The sequence below is a fragment of the Plectropomus leopardus genome, chromosome 22 (assembly GCF_008729295.1).
Source record: "Plectropomus leopardus isolate mb chromosome 22, YSFRI_Pleo_2.0, whole genome shotgun sequence".
Taxonomy (NCBI): Eukaryota; Metazoa; Chordata; class Actinopteri; order Perciformes; family Serranidae; genus Plectropomus; species Plectropomus leopardus.
The window spans coordinates 16,896,823-16,917,560 of NC_056484.1; the positions used below are offsets into that span (position 1 = coordinate 16,896,823).

Genomic DNA, 20,738 nt, shown 5'->3' on the forward strand with positions numbered 1-20,738 from the left:
GGTTTCTGCAGGGGTCTTCATCCCATGACCCCATTGTGTTTGATTAGGATCGAGTTCCCTCTGACACAGGTTTGGAAACATACAGATGATGAATCTCTTTTTGGTATGGATCGACTCAAAAAAAGAAGCTGTGTAAGCACAGGAAAATCACATACAGTGATGATATATATGAATGCATTTCTATATTTATGGAATCAGTCAGTCAATCACTTTATTTTAAGCCACCAAAATATTCATGCTCCCTGAAGAAACTTCATAGAGGGATATTTCACATGGAACATGTATGGACGCCCTGCAGACACCACAGCTGTGAAGACATTGTTGTATGTCTTCAGCATCGCATAACCAGCTTGTAGTTACAGCTGAGTACACACACATGCAGCGTAGTCTTGAAACCAATTTCAACATCGAGATGAAGCCTTCTTAATATGTAAAACATTTGGCTGAAAGCATGTTTTACACAGGAACGAGCTTGTTGTTCTCCAGCAGGAATTCTAATGGGAGCAGAAACAAAGAAAGGATAGAATGATGATTAGTGCGCATATACTAGTTGCAGCCCTAAAGAGGATAAGAGGGAATGAGTTACTAAAATCTAATTGCCCTACCCTGAGTCCATGGCGATGTTTTCAAACTGCTTTTTTTTTACCTGTGCATCACTGTCGAGGAGTGATTTTGCTTCGAAGGGGTGCACTTGGTCTGTAACTTGGTGTTTGAGTAGGTGGTGCATGTCAAGTGGCGTCCACATCAATGTTAGGACCCAAGGATTCTCAGCAGAACATTACATTGTAGCGAGGTGATTAATATTATTTACTTAACCTGTCAGTGGTTTTAATGTTGTGGCTGATTGGTATAAATTTGCTCTAACCTGGGACCACTCACTGGTTAGCATTAAAGTGACACTCTGTTACTTGCCTTTGCAGGTGTTTTTGTATGTCTGTATAGGCATGTTGCAGATTTTGCTAGGAAAAGAGTATGAGTCCTCATTCAACCCTCCCTGGTTAAACACAAACCAAAGAAATGTGTGTGATTTCGGGCATCTGTGCACTTAGTTACTGAATGTGTAATGATAGAGCAGGCTCATCAATCGTCAAACTCAAGCTCAGTTATCTTTGGCCTGATAACTTGAATTCATGATATCAGAGGTTCTGTTTGACTTTCACAGCTGATGTTCGGCCAAACCTCAAACTAATCTTCCAAGGTTTTAGACAGCCTCTGGATTTCATTTTGCTTGCAAAGACTTGGAAACATTTTAGCAAAACATTATTTTTTTCCTCTTGGAGTCATGCCAGAGGCTTATTGAGTGCAGCTGAAATGCAGAGGGGGCTCAGCATTTTGCACTTCACATGTGTATTGTTCTTGTTTGGAAAACTCTTGAGAGTGATTTAACCAAGCTGCTGTGTGGAAGACAAAAGAGAATTACATGGATCCCCTGTTAAGGACAGATAACCTTAGCGACCAAATCCGAGCTTTTAGCCTGACGTTGGCCTGCAGCCGTTTGTTCTTGTTGATTTCTCACCTTGCAATATTTGCATCTTTATATAAAGGCAAAAGTAGATTTGTAATCTTCTTGCAAAAGGCTGCGTGGCACCTCTTTGTCATATAAGATTCAAATTTCAAACACAAACACAGATCGTACCTGTAACCAAATCCACCCACATTGCATTGTTTACGCTACCGCGTCTGTAGTTAATATTTTGTTTTGTCTGCCTCTAAGTTAAGGTACAGTGTTGAGAGAAGCAGAAAGAACTTTCTCGTGTTGTATGATTTTCACTGAAGCGTCTGCATCCCTGTGAATTCTGAACTGGAGTTTGTGATTGAATTTGGTTTGAAAGTAAATGAGGCGTGTGTGTAACCTGATGGGTCTCAAGACGATGGAGAGGAGCAGAGAATCTGAGCACATCGAGGTAATGCTGAGTGTTTGTGGTGCTCAGGGCATCAATACTGGAGGCAGATACAGATATCTTAATATGCAATATGTGTGGCTAATGGTTTTCAGTTTTATGCTTTGTTTGTTTAACCAATAGATACCCAAATTTGTGTGAAGGAGTACGTTGATCTGTCAGACTTCCTGTTTGTTCCTCTGCTATTAGATGTTGCTCACATAGGGAAACATATTAAAGGGTTTATTATCTGACATTATTATGTGGTTTGGTAACTTTTTACTTTGCAGGCACCCATATGTGTAGGCTAGTAAATGAAGAGATAATGAATGGCTATATAAGATTAACAAAAAGAGCAATGCAATACTTTTGTTTTACTCTCATTATTCACGAGCACACAAAAGGAATGTCCACCATGCTCATATCTCTGCCATAAGTACCATCTCTAATGCCTTTTTTTGTGTAAATTTGGCAATACATCCAACCGGTCTAGTGAGCCTGCCACTGAGATGATTGTTCCTGAGATGAATTCTTATAATTTGTGCAGAAATTCTTCGGTTGTGCAAACCAGCTATTGCATCAGCTACTCAGGTGGCTGGTCTCAGACAATCTTGCAGGTAAAGATGCTGGATGTGGAGGTCATGAGCTGGTGTAGTTACATGTGGTCTGCGGTTTTGAAGCTTGTTGATATAGTGCCAGATTCACAGAAATGACATTTGAGACGGCTTATGGAAGCAAAATGAACATTGAGTATCTTGTTATGCCCCACCTGTCAGGACGATTATGGATGATTATGGACTGTTTTGGCAAAGTGCTCACTAGCATGGCATTAATTAACTTAATGAACAAAATCTGAGAGAATTAAGCCTTCTGTGTGCACAAAAGGACTATTGGATCTTTTATTTTAACTAATGGAAAATGGGAGCAAAACTAAAAGTGCTGCTCTTATATTTTGATCAGTGAAGGACAACACAGTGGTAACAATATAAAATATGTCTTCATAGGAGAATTTACAATTAGTGACAAACTGCACTTTTGTACACCTTATATCTGTGTACAACTACAATAATATCTGATGATTTTAAGCTGCCAGTTCATCAGGATGAGCTGCTTCTGCTCTAAATGGCTGTGATGAAACTGTGCAGTATCATATCTCATCACATTAGCTGCTACAGTACATCTGTGCCTGTTTGTTTTCCTTGTCTCTTCCCCCAGAGGGGGTTTGTGTTGTTTCATCAGGCCCGGCCCAGACCCATGCCCTGCGCCGCACATCTCATGGCGCTCAGCTAGGTTGTTGACTGTTTTTCGGGGGGGCAGAAGAGAGAAGAGTTCATGCTTGTCATGGCAGGAGCCAAGACTTAGATCAAGCATTTTATGGTGATGGATATCACAGTATAGGCTCATAAGTTGGATAAGCAGATGGAACACAAAGTGTTTGAGTGCGTGTCTGTGATCTCTGAGGTCAGATATACATTTCCTCTTGCATGAGTGGCACTCTAAGGGCTACTCGTTGGAATTTAAAGATATGAATTATTACTTTAAGCTGAAGTGCAGACCTTTTGTCTCCCCCCTCTGGCAGTGTCAGATATTACGTAAACACTGTTGATGAGTGCTTATGATGAGCTCGCCACATCACCCCCATTGCCCCCAGGAGCACTCTTTTTTAACATAATCCCTCCTCTATACGCCAGTTTTCTTCTTTTTTTTTCTGGAGCATCCATTTCAGAAACTTTTCTTGGATGCCTCTCAGGATTTTCTGCCATAGCTTTCACCATATTCCTAGTTGCTACTTCGTTGCTATTAGGGTTGGATACCAATCACATTTCAGCCAGTACTGGGGAGTCTGCAGAGTCTGTGTATTTATACTTTCAATGAAAAACACAGTAAAAGGGAAGGGACGATAGGGTAGATTCTAATTTTTGTTTTTAGCACTTCTTAAGAGTGCTAGTGTGTGGCAAAAGAGCATTGTATTTGAAACAGATTTGTAATAGTTGCTTAGCAACATTAGGAACTATTATCTGTGCTGTGCACATGTATTTGTATAGGACTACTAGCCTCAAAAACAAGTGTGAACATGCTGTCCAAGTCATCCTTGCCAACCATCACAGTCCAGCTCAGTGGGATTGCAAACAACTGGCTTCACTGTCAGTATCCCACATCCCCTCTGGATTCTGCTTACTACTGTTGTTTTGCACCAGTAGAAAACCAGGGTTTTGCAATTCTTTCTCTTAGTTCCCTACATTCCAGCTTAATTGGGGTATTGAGTTAACATTCATTATTCACATGTCATTAGGTCCCCAATCAGTCACCATCCATAATGTAAAAGAGTGCAGTGCGAGGTTAAAAAGGCTGAGAGGAGGTTTAAAGATCGAAAATGTCACAATGGTTTAAAAAGGATGCAGGAAGGAGAGTGACAGATACAAGTATTGTTTGCATTCTGCAGCTGATTTGACAAAAAAAAGAGATTGTTTGTTCAGCCCAAAATATGCTTCTTGTCTGCCACAGTATTCGCTTCAGTGTTTTCAATGTAAAGCAAGAGATGAAAGAAAACCAAACCCAGCTCTGTTGTAAATATTAGGAGGCTTGCGGTTGTCACAGTGACATTTCTGCACCCAGCTGCTCTTTAAATTTTAGACAGATTGAATGAAATTCACATAATGACCTTTTCAGAATAGTAGCCAGTGTTTTGGAAAATGAGCTTTTTATGTGTTGCCGAGTCATGTAGACCTATTCAGTGTACTGGTACGGGAGCAGAGTGTTGCTGTCTCCGTAAGCTGTCCTCAGTGGCTTTCTTACGTAACACATAATGAGTCTCTCTGGGAGGCCCTGTCCCATCAGGTTACTATGAAGTCATGATTGTAATGTTAGCTCAGGTCATCCAGATTTGATTAATAACACGTGTCTACTGATTATCTTTTATTTTGAAAATCATAAAAGCATGTGACCGCTCTAAAATGCAGCACACTTCATTGATAGATACTGAGAGACATGAGCAGGTTATTAAGCTGCATGAACAGCTGACCAGCATTCGGCTGGCGGGTTTTATTAAGTGGCTGTGGATGAGAACATCAGCTCATTCACTACCTTGAAATAAATTAAGCTCTATAGAATAGAGATTTCTGACAAGACTGTATGTCCTGTTATAAGTGATGGGATCTTGAATAGTAGCAGAGAATTTCACCTTTTGTTCTTGCTTCTTTTTAAAATGTAATTTTTGTAATTTTGGAGATTTTGTGTCACTTGCCAAGGCCCAGCTATAGAATATAACAGGATTCCTGCAGATCCTAAAAGTTTTTAAAAAGAATCGAGTTTGTCATTAAAAAAAATAAGGATGTAATTAGTTTTAAAATGTCTCAAATCAGTCTTTCAAAAGTCTTTAAACCCCGGTATACACTGCGATTTTGGGGAGTCCTAGACTAAAGATGAAACAGTGGTCCTATGTAGCATGAGAGAGGTTCAAGAATGGCAGTTAGTTATGGTCGCAAAGTTGGTGTCTTTTCCCCAGCCACAACCGCGACCACATTCTCCTCCTCCTCCTCCTCTTCTTCAGATTTTTTCAACTCGCATAAATGCCACTAAAGCAAGGGCCAGATTCATGTTTGTTTTCATTTTTCTCTTACCACTACAGCAGCACAGATAGATGATGCACGCTGACAGAGTTTTGTATTTGTAGCCATATGTCGTAACCTGCGATTCAGGCGTTGTTATCTTGCAGTCTGCATGCATCAAACCTGACGTCATACCCAAGTTTATTAGATCCATGTCGCACATTGTAGCTTGCACTAAATTTACAAGATTGCTAAAAGTGCGCTGTCTGTAGGAGGCTTTAAGCCCTAGGAACTCTGTATTATTATGTGTTATTATGCATAAATTTGCATGTAAAATGTGCACAGTAGCACTTTGAGAGAGGCCCCAAAGAGTGTGAGCAAAAAGCAAACCCCTGTGTCACTTTCCCTGGCAGTACCCCCTGTTCTGAGCCCTGAGCTAACCTGTGATAATCTTGTCCTAAAAAACATAATCCCCTGTATCCCCTGCTCCTGAGCTCCCAAAATGACCCTCAACCCTTTTGCTGCAACTCTGAGCTCCTAAACCCCCTCATCTAACCTCCATCCGATAAACCTGAAGAGACCAATAGCCCTATTATGGTCTGGTATAGGGGTCAGGGTTATTAGCACCTTCAGCTGCACTCCAAAATGAGTTTTGTCCTGCAGTAGGAAAGGAAGGCAGGAAACTGCCTTTCCAAAGAGCATCCATTTTTTCTTCAATATGCTTTAGCTACCTGTTTGTTTGTTTTTTAGGTTTATTGCTCCCTTTTGCACATCATTGTTTGCTTAATTAGTGTTTTGGGGTGTTATGTTTTGTATCACTGGCAAGAACCCAGAGAGTTTTTGGATAGAAAGTTGTTTTAAATAACAAGTTTGGTTTTTTTTGTGCCACAATTTGAGATACGTAGTAATTCCATAGAGTCTCACCCTAGATTTTGAGCAATAAATTTTCAGTTTTAAATCACTTTTTCTGTACCAAGTCCTAAAATTACACATCGTAACCATCTTGGGTCAGCAGGGGCCCCAATCTCTTGAACAATCAACAATTAAACAAGAATACAGAGGAGGAGAGAGGGAGAGAGGGAGGGATGAAATGAAAGGAAGGGGAAACAATTCATTGTATTGTGTTTGCTGGCACATGGTCGGACCAGTTTGGGCTGGATTGCAGGAGAGCGGAGGTTAAAAAGAGGCAGAGGGAGAAGAGGTAGCCTTTAAAAATGATCAGACCTTGAGAGACGAGGTCCCCCTTATTGCACAAGGGCCTTGAATCAGACACGCGTCATATTGAAAACTTATTTGCACACACAATACATTACTGTATGTGGCAATGCTGAAGAAGAAAAAGAATGGGGAAAGCAGTGAGCCCTGTGTGAAAAAGGTAAGAAGACAGGACAGAAGGGAAGGAGAGGATGGATTAGTGTGACTTTACAGTGGGTTGGAGTGAGGTGATGCCCTGACATTAGTTTATGGAGAATATTGGGTTTTGGATGAAGAAGTCAATAGCAAACAGTCAGCTGATATTGGAAGTGAAAAGTGCGTAAATAGTACATTTGTTTGCAATGGCTTTTAACAATTTCAGTATCAGAAAAATGTTTCCTGGCTTGTCTCTATACGATGGTTGATACAGAGTTGTTGTCTGAGAGCTGTAATGTTTCATTATAGACTCTTCCATAACTGTTTGGAAAGGCGTCCACTCTGCTATAAAGCCATGAGTCACTAAATTGCAAGATCACTGGACTGAGAGAAAAAGCAAGATACAGAAATGCGAAAAAGGTCTATTTTACCTTTGATGATTTCATATGTCGTTGTTAACACCTCTGGTTACGTGGACTCAATGTTCTTTGTTATTGGACAAGCAGCAGTGCCATGTCATGTCATGTCATTTGCTGATTGTCTGGCACATTCAATTAACTTTTTTTCTGCGCCTACTATTGTATTTTTTGTCTGCCACTCAGAAAATTTATGTTATCACCAACTGTCTTTTGATTGTCTAATTTTGTCTTTTTGCTTTTATGTTTCATTTTTATTGTGAAGCATTTTGAGCTGCATCTTTTGTATGAAAAGTGCTCTAAATATTAAGTCTATTATTAAGGAGAAAAAGTCTGCTATTGCTCCCAGCATGGCATTTATGTTATGATAACAGGTATATTGTTATTGACCCCCGGTAACAGACAGTGGTGCTTGGATTGATATCTATACAATTGTATAACAGTCAAAGGGGCTTTTTTCTGTATTATACTTGCATACTTTCTTCTCCACTGCTGAGTGAGTGAATGAAAACACCCACACATACACACACAGAGCTTCGTTGTATCTGACATTCATACGCACACAAAATGTGTCTGAATGTCAAAAATCTTGTCGACTCTCTCTGATAAAAAGAGTGATAATATTTGCTTGTTTTGTGCTCAAGGACGTTCTTTTTCGACAAGGAGAACGATGGTGAAAACTGAACGAGGAACGGCACTGACTCATTCTGCTGCTTTTATCCAATCTTTAGAGCTTTTCTCCACCTCCGTCAGAGGACCGCGGCATTGGCAAAGTCTTTCACTTGCCAATACATTTCTTGACTCTGATTTGTGGGCGTCATTCAGCAACTTTTCTCCTTCAGAGAGGAAAAAAACACCAAAAATATCATGTTGTTTTCATGCTGCACTACACATATTCCCACTAGCATGTTTTGTTCTTGTCGTGTGGTTTTATGGCAGGAATAAGTCAGCTATTCAAACTGCTAATATTATCAGTTCATCAATTATGATGCACAAAGCTGTTGGCTCTTTAATAATGGAAAGATTAACAAAGCGATAGAAACATGGTCAGTCTGTGGCCACAGTTAATCTCCAAACCCCATCCACTTATTTTAACAGGGTGAACTGTTGGACCTTGTGTCAGCTCTGTGGCCTTGTCACCGGTTGATAATAGCCCCATTGTCGCCGTTATCTATTTCAAAGTCAGAGTGAACTCAAAGCTGGTCTCCTTTCTCAGAGATGTCCATGGATTTTGATCTGTCTCTTCCTTTAATATCGGCCTTTTTTTAATCATATCTCTGCAAATATTTTGTTTATAGCAAAGCTGTCCTTACATAAACCCAACATAACATTATTACATACGCAACTCGTGTCTCCTTAATGTTTGGCTTTCAAATTCCAAGTGTCATCATAACCCTGGTTAATGTATTACTTGTGTGTGGTCATTCCAAGTGAGCAATATGTGCCCACTTGTTCATTAGATCTACATTAATGCACTTGTAAAATCTGTATTGATTTCTGATCTCTACCCCCTCTCGTTCTCTGCCCACCAGCAGATCCAGTTTGCAGACCAGAAACAGGAGTTCAACAAGCGTCCCTCCAAGATCGGCCGGCGCTCCCTGTCCCGCTCCATCTCCCAGTCCTCCACAGACAGCTACAGCTCAGGTAAACCCATGCAAACACTCTCTCTTCCTGTTACTCAATCTCAATAGCCCACTTATCAGACAGGCCTGTGAATATGACCTGTTTCCATTACGCTTTTTACGACACCCAAGATACAGAAAGTGTTTGACCTGGAAGAACAGCAGGCTGACAGTGTTTGTTTTCTTTGCTTGATTGTACTTTCAGCCCTGCTTTCTCTTCGAGCAGAGGATAATATTGTGTGGAGTAGTGGGTGTCAACCTTTTAAAACGATGACAAATTCAATAGTCCTACTACAAAAATGAGCCATAGATGTCATTAATAAGGCTGGTTACTATAATCACACTATGGAACTGTTTTTAACATCCAAATGCATGAAATGTATTGATTTGGTATATTATAAAATAATGCAAATGATGTTCAGAGCAAAAACAAAGTCACTAAATTTTTGTCAGTACAGGAGAGCTAATATGATTTGAGAGGTTTTTGCAAGTTTACCATATCAAAAACTGAACAAGATATTAAAAGATGTGTTTCTGTTGTTGGGGTTAAAGTGTGGAACAGTGCTGGTATACATTAAAAAATGGGTAACTCATTTTTGGTTTTCAAAAGAATGATTTAAGATATTTTATTTGAGGGTTACGAGTCTGAATGATTTATTGTTATTTTTGGAGGGTTGCTTTATTTACTAAGACTGTAGGACAAGCATATAGTATAAGCTTTTGCTTCTGCCTGAGCCTTTTCAGTCACTACATAATACAATACACACATACGCACCGAGCTCAGCTGCCATATAACATGGACAATTATTGCCATACCATGGCATTGATATTGTTTGTAAAGCACAGCCCAATTCATGTGTTATACATCACATAGATGCAGATGCTGTTGTGTAACATGTCATGCCCATCATACCTCCTTTGATTCCACAATGCCAGCATGCTATTTGGTTGTGTGAAAAAAAGCAAAGCCAGTGTAATGAAGGGTCTTAGTTGCGACATGTGATGCAGGATCACTGTGTAAAACAGGCTCCTGTCTGTCCGGCTGTCATTCTCACAGCCTGTCACTGCAGTACATGTGAAACTGGGGGCTCTGTGTTAGAGGATTAGCTGCTGGTGGTCTGCTGGTGGTCTGCTGGAGATGTAGAGAGAGGGGGGAGGGGGGTGCAAAATATTGGGTGTAGTTGAAACTGAATTGAGTGTATTTATGACTATAGTGCTGGGAGATGTAAATGTTTGTTAAATCTGCATAAAAACTGATGTGTAAAAGTCACAGATTGTGGTTTTACAGGGAGGGGATCTTGGCATTGAGGTTGCCAGGCGGCAGGAAATAAGAACAGGAAATAAGTGTACTGTGTTTCTTAAATGTCAAACTTTTCTTCAAAATAAACAAAGACCAGTGAGAAGTTGCAGCTTCAGTGTTAAAAAATACAGCATCAAAGTGAGAGACCACAGTCTGATAGGAATAATCCTGTTTTCCTTTTCCGACCCTCCCTGCTCACTGCCAGTCTCCTCTTGTCGTCGCCACTCAAAGAGCATTCAAACTTGAAGCCTCTTAAGCAGTATATAAATATTTCCAAAAAGGCTTTTAGAGTTCCCGCTGTGTGTCAGGGTTATTCACAGGCCACAGATCTTCCTGCAACACCATTAAAATGATGAATTAATCTGCATAGCTTGGACATCATTGCCTCTAGTTGCAGAATATGATGGACAAACAGATGGACGGCAGATGGACAAATGGACTTTCAGTCAGTATTAGTGGTCAGGTCAGGGGTGCTAAATAGTGAGTATTCAGTAGTCTTTCTGAGAAAGGATGAAACATTTTGGCCCTGTGACTTCCCAACAGCACATTTGCAGGCCGCCACATGTTTCTGTATGCAAGTGTCACCTTGCCAGCAGAGACATGTGGCTTTGTTTCCGTCTTCCAGAAAACAAAAAATCAGGCTAAAATAGTGTTAAATTTTGGTTTTAAATCAAAAAACTTTATCCAAAATTGCTCACATATAGGGTTTTTCCATAGTAGGTGAGGTATTAATGCTAAGTTGTTTACCTTGATGCTGTGTAGGAGGGTTTGCTGGTTCCAAACCACAGTGAGAGACTGTCACCTGCAGCCCTTTCCACTTCACTGTGCCTGTTACTGTTTTCCTTTCTGCAATATTTAAAACTGACCTGCTGACCAAGTGGTGCATAATATGTCCATATCTTTGACTTTTACCAAAAGAGCTTCCTCTTTAGTCCTGAGCTCGGACTAAAGAGGAGTTGAGCTGCTGAAGACGTAGCTAAGGTGAGGAGAGAGTCATGTATTGGCCCTGTTTCCAAGCAGCAGCGCAGCAGCGCAGCAGCACGGCGCGACAGCCTCCTGCTGTGAAGCAGTTGAATAAACCAGGGGTATAAACCACGATGACTGAGGTAGCATTTTACCCACTGGCAACTTTGGGCAACTATTTTCATTATAAAAATAAAGATTTTAAGCACGTCTGCATTACCATGTTCCCAAAAGGCAACAGGACACAAAATACTCAAAAACAGAAAACCATCTCTGAGCTGTTTGGTCCACTTTAATCGAACCCTGTTACGTTTCTTTGGATAGTCCAGTACGTTTGGAGTAGTGTGAAAGCTCATTTGAACTCAGGTCCGCATGAAAACAGGGGTCTTGATTAGCTTCCAAGTAAACCCTGGTGTGGTAAAATAATAATAATAATAATAATAATAACAATGCCGTAATAATATATCCATCCACTGATCATGAAATCTCTCCACGGTCTCATAATTGATCCTGATAAAGGCCTGTGCTACGGGCATGCACAGCAGCACGGGCGGCTTTTATGGCATCATATCAGCTCAGTGGTCAAAGTGGATTTAGAAAAACATTTTCAGCTACTTTTGTTCTTTTTTTGATATTCACATTTAATGTAAATTATGTAGATTCCGTGACAGGTAGTCTTGAAGAGTCAGCACCACAGTCTGAGCCACTTGAATTTTATATATTTTATATATTGTATTATATATATTTAATTTAAATCTTAAATTTAACTTTGTATTCACGGTTCCAGCTCTAAGATCAAAATTGGCTCACTTGCAATTCTCCTGTAACCCACATCTTGTACTCTCCATTCTTTCTCCTCACTCTTCTTGTCTTTGCCCCTCTTGGCTCTCATTCACCTCCCTCCTGCAACCGCATCAGGAATCATTAAATCTCTGTACCTCCCAAGAACCTTCCTCTCCAGCCCGCGGCTGTCAGATCATGACTGATATCATGATCTGGATTTTGTTCCTAGATATTGAGATAGTGATGAGAGCACAGTCTGCATTTGTTTAACTCTGTGATTTGACAAGCTGTTTTTTTGCCCATAGCGTCGGATTCTTAACTTAACATCTTAACTCTTAACAGCAGCAGTTGTAATTGAGTGAAATATGTCAGTGCTGCCAATGTTGAGTTTTTTGGGGTTTTTTTAGAAACTGTGCAGCCCTATTATCTCCCCTTTCGGACTGTCTGTTTTATGCTTGTTCTTTTTTTCTCCCCTCTCTCTGCGGACTCCCTGTCTTCTCCCATTATTCCCTCAGCAGAGTGCCTCTTATTTCTCTGATGGTTCCCACAGTGCACAGACACGCTGAACTCACCAGTGGTACTTTTCCCAAGGCCACTTTGGTATAGATTTACTTTAATAAGGGTTCCTCTGAAGGGGGTGGTCTACGTCTATAAAAGCACAGCAGATACATTCATGAATCACCTTACAACAAGTTTAACAACATGTCAGCGTGTTAGGGGGACGTATGAGAAAAATAAGAAATATACATATATTTTGGGTTTATTGTTGTAGTGAAAAGGCACTTTTATGTAGTCCAAAGAGTTGTAGATTTAGTTGACCAAAATTTAATTTAATTTCCATTACATTTAGAGGGGATCTCCACCAATTTTATCCATCAAGGCCAGTTTACAGGTCTTAGGAGGTGCTACTGCATTTGAAAATGTTGTATAAGGTCTTTTGTGGCTCCAGGGTGAGCTGCACAAACTCTGATGAATTTCCTGTATGGATGTTACATGAGTCAGTGTCTATTGGGTCAAAAGACTCTAAGTCTGAGAATGAAGCAAATGAAAAAGGCTGCATTAGCTGTGAAAAGCACAACATGCATGACTTGAACTGTCAGTGGTCAAGGAGGTAGGAATTTTGATAAACAGAAGAATGCAGGATATAAAAATGACAACATCTGGTAAGGCTGCATCACATATTGCATAAAAGAAGTGGATGTCGCCTCTGGGTCTCAGCAATGAAGACAATATGAAATTGCCTTAAACCTGCATTCTTTCTAATGGCCAGCCGGGGGTGACCACTGGTTGCAAAAACAAGTCTGATTGTATAAAAGTCTACAAGAAAATGACCCTCTGACTAAAATGAACAGTAAAATATGTTTTCAGTCAGATCCACCCCTCACCTCTCCACAGCTCCATCCTCTTATCTAAATATCGTCACTTGGGTGTCACCAATGGGTGACATCTAGAGGTGTAGTGACCTCTTAATCGAGATCAATATCGTTCTGGATCAGTGTATCGATTCTATGACCAATAGTCCAATATATGTAGTGCAAAGTGAAATCATTGATACCTACTGTCCTCCTCAAGATATGTCTTTATTTTGACATTTTCATCAGGCGCATGATGGCAAACAGCTGAGAGAATGACAATGAGGGAATTTGCTAATACTAACTCACATTGATCTCCTGATAGAATCAAATCCAAATCGTGTTGTGGCAGGCTTTGTGATTTCAGCAAATAGCGTGTCATTGTTCAAAGAATTGATTTAATATATTGTCATGATTTACACCCCTAGTGACGCCACATCGACTTCTTTGAAATGTCAGTGTGCTGCACTGATTTTTATCCTTTTTTCAAACTATTCATAGAGAGTTCCGCATTGTTAAAGGAGTGCGATGCTAAATCATTGGAGAACTCTTTTAAAGGGGTACTTGGCCAATTTTCAACCAGCTCTGTGCCAACCAAAACCCACCGAGTGATGCAAACACGTCATGACTTAACACCGTTCATCTGCGCACACAGCCCACAGTGCAGTGACACAGAGCTGGGTCAAAAGTATTCTTAAACGCACAACAGATTTTTTTGCCTTATATTAAAAGTCCTGTATCTGTAACAGCAGTCTTTTCACTGGCTTATACTTTAAAAACTGAGAGCAAGTATCAGTTTTTTATGAAATAAGTTCTATGTGTTCTCCTTTCTCGCTCTTGGAGGTGTCTCAAATCATTCCGTGTGAATGTAGAAGACTTTTTCCTCATCGGCACACTGTCCTTGGCTTTGTCCCAGAGGTTTTTTTTTTCTTTTCTCAAGTATCAGTACATTCACCCTCATGACCCCTAAGATCTCGTCGGCTCACACTCTCCCCCACCCTTTCTTCCTGTCAGTACGGATGGGAGATTTCAAAAGAAAATGGTAGACTCATGGATTATTACCTTTTTTTTTTTCAAAAAGCCTTTCCCCTCCTGGCACAGCACAGGATGTTCTTAAACTTCAGTATTGTTACAGTGCTGGCGAGGAACCCAGCGTTATCTGGTGCTGGTCCACGGTCATTTTGAAAGGGGTGGTAGGAGTGATGTTGGCAATGTGTACCTGCATTACACAAGAGGGACCGCACCTGTGTAGTGAGTCAGCCTGAAGCGCAGGAACCACACAGCGCTGGTGCCAGACATGGAGGCATCTCATTACTAAGTCTGCCGCTGTATACCGTGGGCACTACTGTTTATGTCTCCCAGAGGTGCTCTGATACCTCTCTGTGACATGTTTCTTTTTATATGAACAAGTGTTAAAAGACATTTGTACACTGTTTACTTTTTTACCGCAGTTTTATATTGGAAGGAGGCTGGAACTCTTGCAGACAGCTTTATAATCAATTAGACTCGGTGCTGTGCTGAATCTGCGGCCTACCAAAGTCAAATTGCAGGCTTGGGGAAAATACAGGCTTCATTCACAGAGAAAATACCAAAGGCACATTGTGTTTGTTCTGCACTTTGAAACCTCAAAGCTCTGGATTGCCTCGTTGTCCAAAGGTGCATACAAATAAGTTAATCTTGCCTCAGTCAAAGTTGTTTACATAAAACATAAGACAAGATATAAAAGAAACATAAAAACATATACATGAATAGGATTTAAAAAGATGAAAGCAAACTAAACCAAAGATTAAAATTAAATACAATAGAATAAGACAGATTAAAAAATAGAATAAGAAATGTAGTGCAAGATATTAAACAAAATTTACAAAATTTAAGACAGCAAGAAAATAAATCATAATTTATAAAGCACATTTAATTCCAGGTGGAAGCACAATGTGCTGCAGTAAGTGTGAGCTACATGTTGCAGGCACACAAAAAGCTGTCAACTGAACATAAAAGAGAATCAAATACATAAAAAAAAGATAGAAACTCAAGAACAACAAGAGATAAAAAGACATATGAGTCAGAACTGATTCAAAAAATATATGTTAAAATTAAATAAAGTAAATACAAAAATAAGACAATTAAGAGAATAATACATATGAATTAAATGAAGAACTAAAAATAGAACAAAACGTAAAGTAAAAACACATCTAAGTTGAAACCAATGAAAGAAATAAAATTTAATCAAATAAAATAGAAAATAGTCAAAATTTGATCAAATAAAGTGGCAAATAGGACATTTTGAAGCCCTGATTTAAATAACCTGAGAGTTGGAACAAATTTTCTGTGAGTTTGTTCCAGATATGTCTTGTATACAAACTGAATGCTGCTTCCCCATATTTAGTTCTGACACTGGGGACACTAAACAGACTTGTCCGAGACAACCCAAGTGGTTTGGACGGTTCATACCAGAGCAGCAGATTAGACTTGTATTTTGTCCCATTTAGAGATTTTATGAACCAACATTCAATTCTTTGACACACAGAGAGCCAGTGTAAAGATCTGAGAACTGAGGCTACGTGATGCGTTCTCCTGGTCTTAGTGAGGACTTTCAGTGTCCCAGCAGGAGAAATAAGAGGCAAGGACCCTGTCTGTCCTCAGTATCATTTGTCTTCTGTTTGGACTGAACTGAACTGCCAGACAGATTTACTCTGTGTTAAATTGAGATGCGACAGTGCAGCTTAGCGGCATCCATTAACATCACATCCAGTTCCTTAATCTCTCATCTTCGATGTCAGAGGGGACGTGAGTTGAGGAGGGGACACTTGTCTTTGTTGTCCTTTTTATTAGCAAGGTTGATGCTACAGAATCTTGGTTGGGGTTGGAGGCGGATGATGAGGCAATGACCGGGGGTTGTATTTAATGCCAGCGCTTTCGTTTTATCTGCGAATCCCAAATGGGGTGAGGCAGTGGAGAGGGGGAAGTGAAGGGAGGAGGATTTAGGAGACTGATCCATAAGCTGGTTGTCAACATGCTGACATTGAGGCTGTGATGTTTTGTCTTTGTGGTGCTGAGGCGGCTGTGCGTCAGGGTGCGTCATCTTGGGCCTGGCCGGTGGGTGTTGCAGACTGGCCCAAAAATGGGTCAGTACTTTAACCGCCCTGAAAAAGATACCTGCATCCCCAGAACAGATTGAAGTGATATGTTATTGATCTCTTTCAGACTGCAGGTTTAGCTGAGCCATGTGTTAAGTCCTAAAAGTCTACTGAACCTGTTGATCCCTCTGCTGTCTGTTGGCAGTGGTCCACTTTCAAAAACAAAAATAGAAAAACAAACTTTGCTTCTAGTTTGTCCAGACAGTTAAAGGGTGATATTTTCGACCTATTTTCGGTGTTTGTTTGTTTTCGGTGACCTGTTTGTGTGTCTAAGTGACTTATGGCAACTGTAGTTTTTGAAATTTGGCCATTGTTGAGCAAAAGCTCTTCAGCCAGCAGCAAAGAAACAGGCTGCAATGTATCCTCTCGGGACATGTTTGCACCATCAGTTTACATCAACGAAAGGTGCTTGTTTTTGCCACTCCCATATTCAGTTTATTAAACCAGAAACGGCCCCAAAATCACAATCACCAGCTCCACCAGACTCCATTTAAATAAACAGTAAGTTTAGAGTGTATAGAGCAGCATATTTTCACAACTAACAGTGAACATTAATTGTTTATTTTAACCAAACCAGAAGTTTTGTAGGTTTTTTTGTGTTGACTTGAATAGTGGGGTTTTACGATAAAGAAATTACTTTATTCAGACAGAGTTTTTTGGGTTTAGCAATGACAATTTAGTCTGTTTCTTGTTAAACAAAAACGATCTTACTCCTGAACAAAAATGTCTATCTCTGTAGGCATAAGTTGTCAGACACATTTAGTCGATGTAAATTCACAGTGCAGACTGCCCCGAGTGGTTACATTGCAGCCTGTTTCGCTCAAGACTGGACCAATTTCCAAAATTATTGTTCCTATTAGTCACGTAGACAAAATAAAAACATGGGAAAAGAGGGTCCAGGTTGAAAAATACGGACATACCCTTTAAAGAGTTCAATAAAATCCTGATCTAGCACTGCTGAGTCTTTAGTCTGTCAGATCAAACTCTTCATAACACTCCACGTACAAACTTATCTGTAGACGTATACACCTGTTTCATGGAGATTTATTCAGGGCTCAAACCTGTTTTCATGTTGCAATGTCGAGGTTTTCAGTGTGAACAGCCAAAAGCAGGCACAAACACAAATCATAGTCAGAGTGCCATGAAGGGCAGCAGACTTCTCCATTGCTTTTATCATTGTTTCAAGTACGAGCAATCTTCTATACCCATTTATAACAGTCTGTGCTCCTCAGATTCTGATAACGGAGAGGCACAGTGCAGCAGGGTGCAGTTCTGTCAGTAGTCCAGTTTGGGTTGTGTAAAAATAATAGTACATAAAGGGTTGTAAAAGGGAGTTCAGAATACTTAATTGCAAACTAGACTTCTCATAAATTATCCTTCAAATTATTTAATTGTTGTAGGAAATCTTCTTAAATGTGTTTTTGTTTGAGATTATTTGAGAAAAAAGTCATATTAAAAGAATTTTGTGAATAACGCAGTTCTGGAAGGGGTTACTTTGATTCCAACAAGAATTTTCTGTCAATACTGTACTTTCTACGTGTTTGAAATACTGACAATACTGCCGTCTTTGTGTGTGTTTCTTTTTTAGCTGCGTCATACACAGACAGCTCTGACGATGAGACATCTCCTCGAGACAAACAGCAGAAGAACTCCAAGGGCAACGGAGACTTCTGCATCAAAAACATCAAACAGGCCGACTTTGGACGCAGAGAGATCGAGATCGCAGAGCAAGGTAAATCAAACAACAGTCACATCTCACCTAAAAGAGGCTTAATGCTAATGGCTACAAGAGTGGCATTTAATTACTCAACACTCAATTTTTATGGTTTTTGTAAAAGTGTTAAAAAAGACAGAAAATATAGTACTAAACAAATAAACAAAAAGGACACAAAAAGATCCAGATTGCCGTGTCTCAAAAACACATACATCCTTGTGACATATTCAGTGGTTCAGTCTTTTATCTTGTCTTTGACATATAAAAATCGTCCATTTCTCCCATTTCTCTCGACAGTGCTCCTCTTAAACTCTTATCCTGTGGGTTAACAGTTCCATATCATATATTTAATTCACAAAAAGGATTTTCAGTAGATATCTGTCCCAGTACCTCCTGTCATATTACCAAAATCCAGAACTTTACATGATCGAGGTATATCGTAGCCAAGGATTTTGATAAGTACCATATGAACGTTTATCCAAAACGGTCCAATTTAAGGTCAAAGCAAAAAAAAATGGGTATGATCCACATTCACTACCCCACATTTTCTCCAACATGGTTGTGCTATAGACAATTATCTGCTCTAAAGTTGAGGTGTAAAAAAGAAATCGGATTATATTCTTCCAAGTAAGCTCTCTGCAAGTACTTGACAATGTCATTTAAATGTATCTCTTTGACATTAATGTCCCCTGCCACTACAAGTGAGAAGAACATTTAAGAACCAACATGTAAACACACATCATTCACATCATCCACTAATGACCTCACAGAACATACAGAGAGACTCAGCTGAACCCTGCAGGCTACGCAAACACACACACACACACACACACACACACACACACACACACACACACACACACACACACACCCTTAGCATCAGTAACTCCTTCAGCTGGATGAGACGATGGCTTAGCAATGAAGAATTAGCAGGATTAAATGATGGGAATTCCTTAACCATCCAGCTGATTATCCACTTATGTGTCGGTTTGTGCGTCTCTTTCAGAGATGCCAGCCCTGATGGCTCTGAGGAAGCGAGCCCAGGGGGAGAAACCCCTCGCCGGTGCCAAGGTGGTGGGCTGCACCCACATCACTGCCCAGACTGCTGTGAGTAGAAATGCGAAACACACACTGTCACAGCCCAAACAAAACCCTCAGCAGCTACACACAAAAAGGTCCAATTTTGACCCTCTGGCTGCTTGTAGATCAGAGTAGATTGTGGCGCATATTTACATATAAATTTGATTTGTTTTTTAATTGTATGAGTTTGTACCTCTTTTTATTGATTATTTCTGTTTAATTATTCATTTTTATTTTCCTTAGAATTACTTATGTATATTTAGTTATGTCAATTTTAATCATTTTCATCATTATTTTATTTAGTTATTATAAAAGGTTCAATAAAATACTAATGGAAGAAAAACTTCAACCCCTCTGCTCCTCAGGTGCTGATGGAGACTCTGTCAGCTTTGGGTGCTCAGTGCAGATGGGCGGCCTGCAACATCTACTCCACCCAGAATGAAGTGGCAGCTGCACTGGCAGAGGGAGGTGAGACTGGGACTCCAGTGTGTGACACCTGCCACTTTGCTTCTCCCCTGTCTTTCACTTCTTAAAATATTCATATTAAACACTTCCTGTCTTCTTTCTAGGTTTCAGTGTGTTTGCATGGAAGGGTGAGTCAGAGGACGACTTCTGGTGGTGCATCGATCGCTGTGTCAACGTGGAAGGATGGCAACCCAACATGGTAGCGCACCTACATTCTAAATAAAGCTGACTTCTCTCATCTTTTCGTTTTATTTGCAGCCAGCAGCCCCTGTCAGTGCTGCTGCTATTTTTAGCAGACAGCTCGATCTTTTTAAATACAGTGAGGCTATTTTTAAACTGGGTAGAATTACATGAAGGATATACTTAAATAAAATGTGTATTTTTTTCATCCAGAACATTTACAGGGCTGAACTGCAGAAATAAGTTATGCATTTTTTTTCTTAGACTTGGAAAAAATAAACTTGAGGTTAAACTAATTTTCCTCTTTTGAATGTTTAAGAAAAAACACAAAATTAAAAATATTTTTAAAAATGTGGAAATAATCTGTAACTTTGAGGGTCAATCCCATGTATTATGAAGGTTCTTTCTTTCATTGGCTGTCTTTTGCTTTCATTCTCACCATTTTTTCATATTTTTCCTCTCTCTGTCTCTCCAATTGTGTCAGATCTTGGATGATGGTGGCGACCTGACTCACTGGATCTATAAAAAGTACCCCAACATGTTCAAGAAGATCAAGGGCATCGTCGAGGAGAGTGTCACCGGTGTGCACAGGTGGGACTTAAAACATGCACACATCCTTTCTTGCCTTCATCGTTGCTTGCAGATAAAACATTACATGGCTGCAGGTAAAACCAGTTCTTTGTATTGAAAATGCGACATAATAAAAGTAAAAGTCAGTTTTTTACAGAAACTCAAACATGAACACACAGAGGTACAGTTTGCTTTTAGCTCACAGTTTCTGCAGTTTCTGGTGTGTTGACATCGCCATCTAGTGGTAAAAATATTACACTATTAACAGCTCATTAACTACACAATTGAAGCACCTCTGTGTATATCTTTGTTTTATGTTTTTATTTTTGCACAAAATACACAACATGTTAAAGATTAAAAATAATACGCAACCCAGTG

At 39.9% G+C, this 20,738-nt stretch overlaps 1 protein-coding gene across 2 annotated transcripts in view; it reads left to right on the forward strand.

The window, feature by feature from the left end:
• Window positions 1-20,738, forward strand: part of ahcyl2b (adenosylhomocysteinase like 2b) — a 56,686-nt gene that overhangs the window by 26,093 nt on the left and 9,855 nt on the right. Inside the window, exons 1-7 of one of the 2 annotated variants that reach the window (XM_042511384.1) lie at window positions 6,738-6,803; window positions 8,727-8,838; window positions 17,940-18,083; window positions 19,072-19,172; window positions 19,511-19,613; window positions 19,715-19,809; window positions 20,275-20,381. In XM_042511384.1, the coding sequence (XP_042367318.1) occupies window positions 6,753-6,803; window positions 8,727-8,838; window positions 17,940-18,083; window positions 19,072-19,172; window positions 19,511-19,613; window positions 19,715-19,809; window positions 20,275-20,381 (713 nt within the window). In that variant the 5' untranslated portion in view covers window positions 6,738-6,752. Of the gene's footprint in view, window positions 1-6,737; window positions 6,804-8,726; window positions 8,839-17,939; window positions 18,084-19,071; window positions 19,173-19,510; window positions 19,614-19,714; window positions 19,810-20,274; window positions 20,382-20,738 lie in introns of those variants that run through there. The other variant, XM_042511383.1, reaches the window with a different exon arrangement.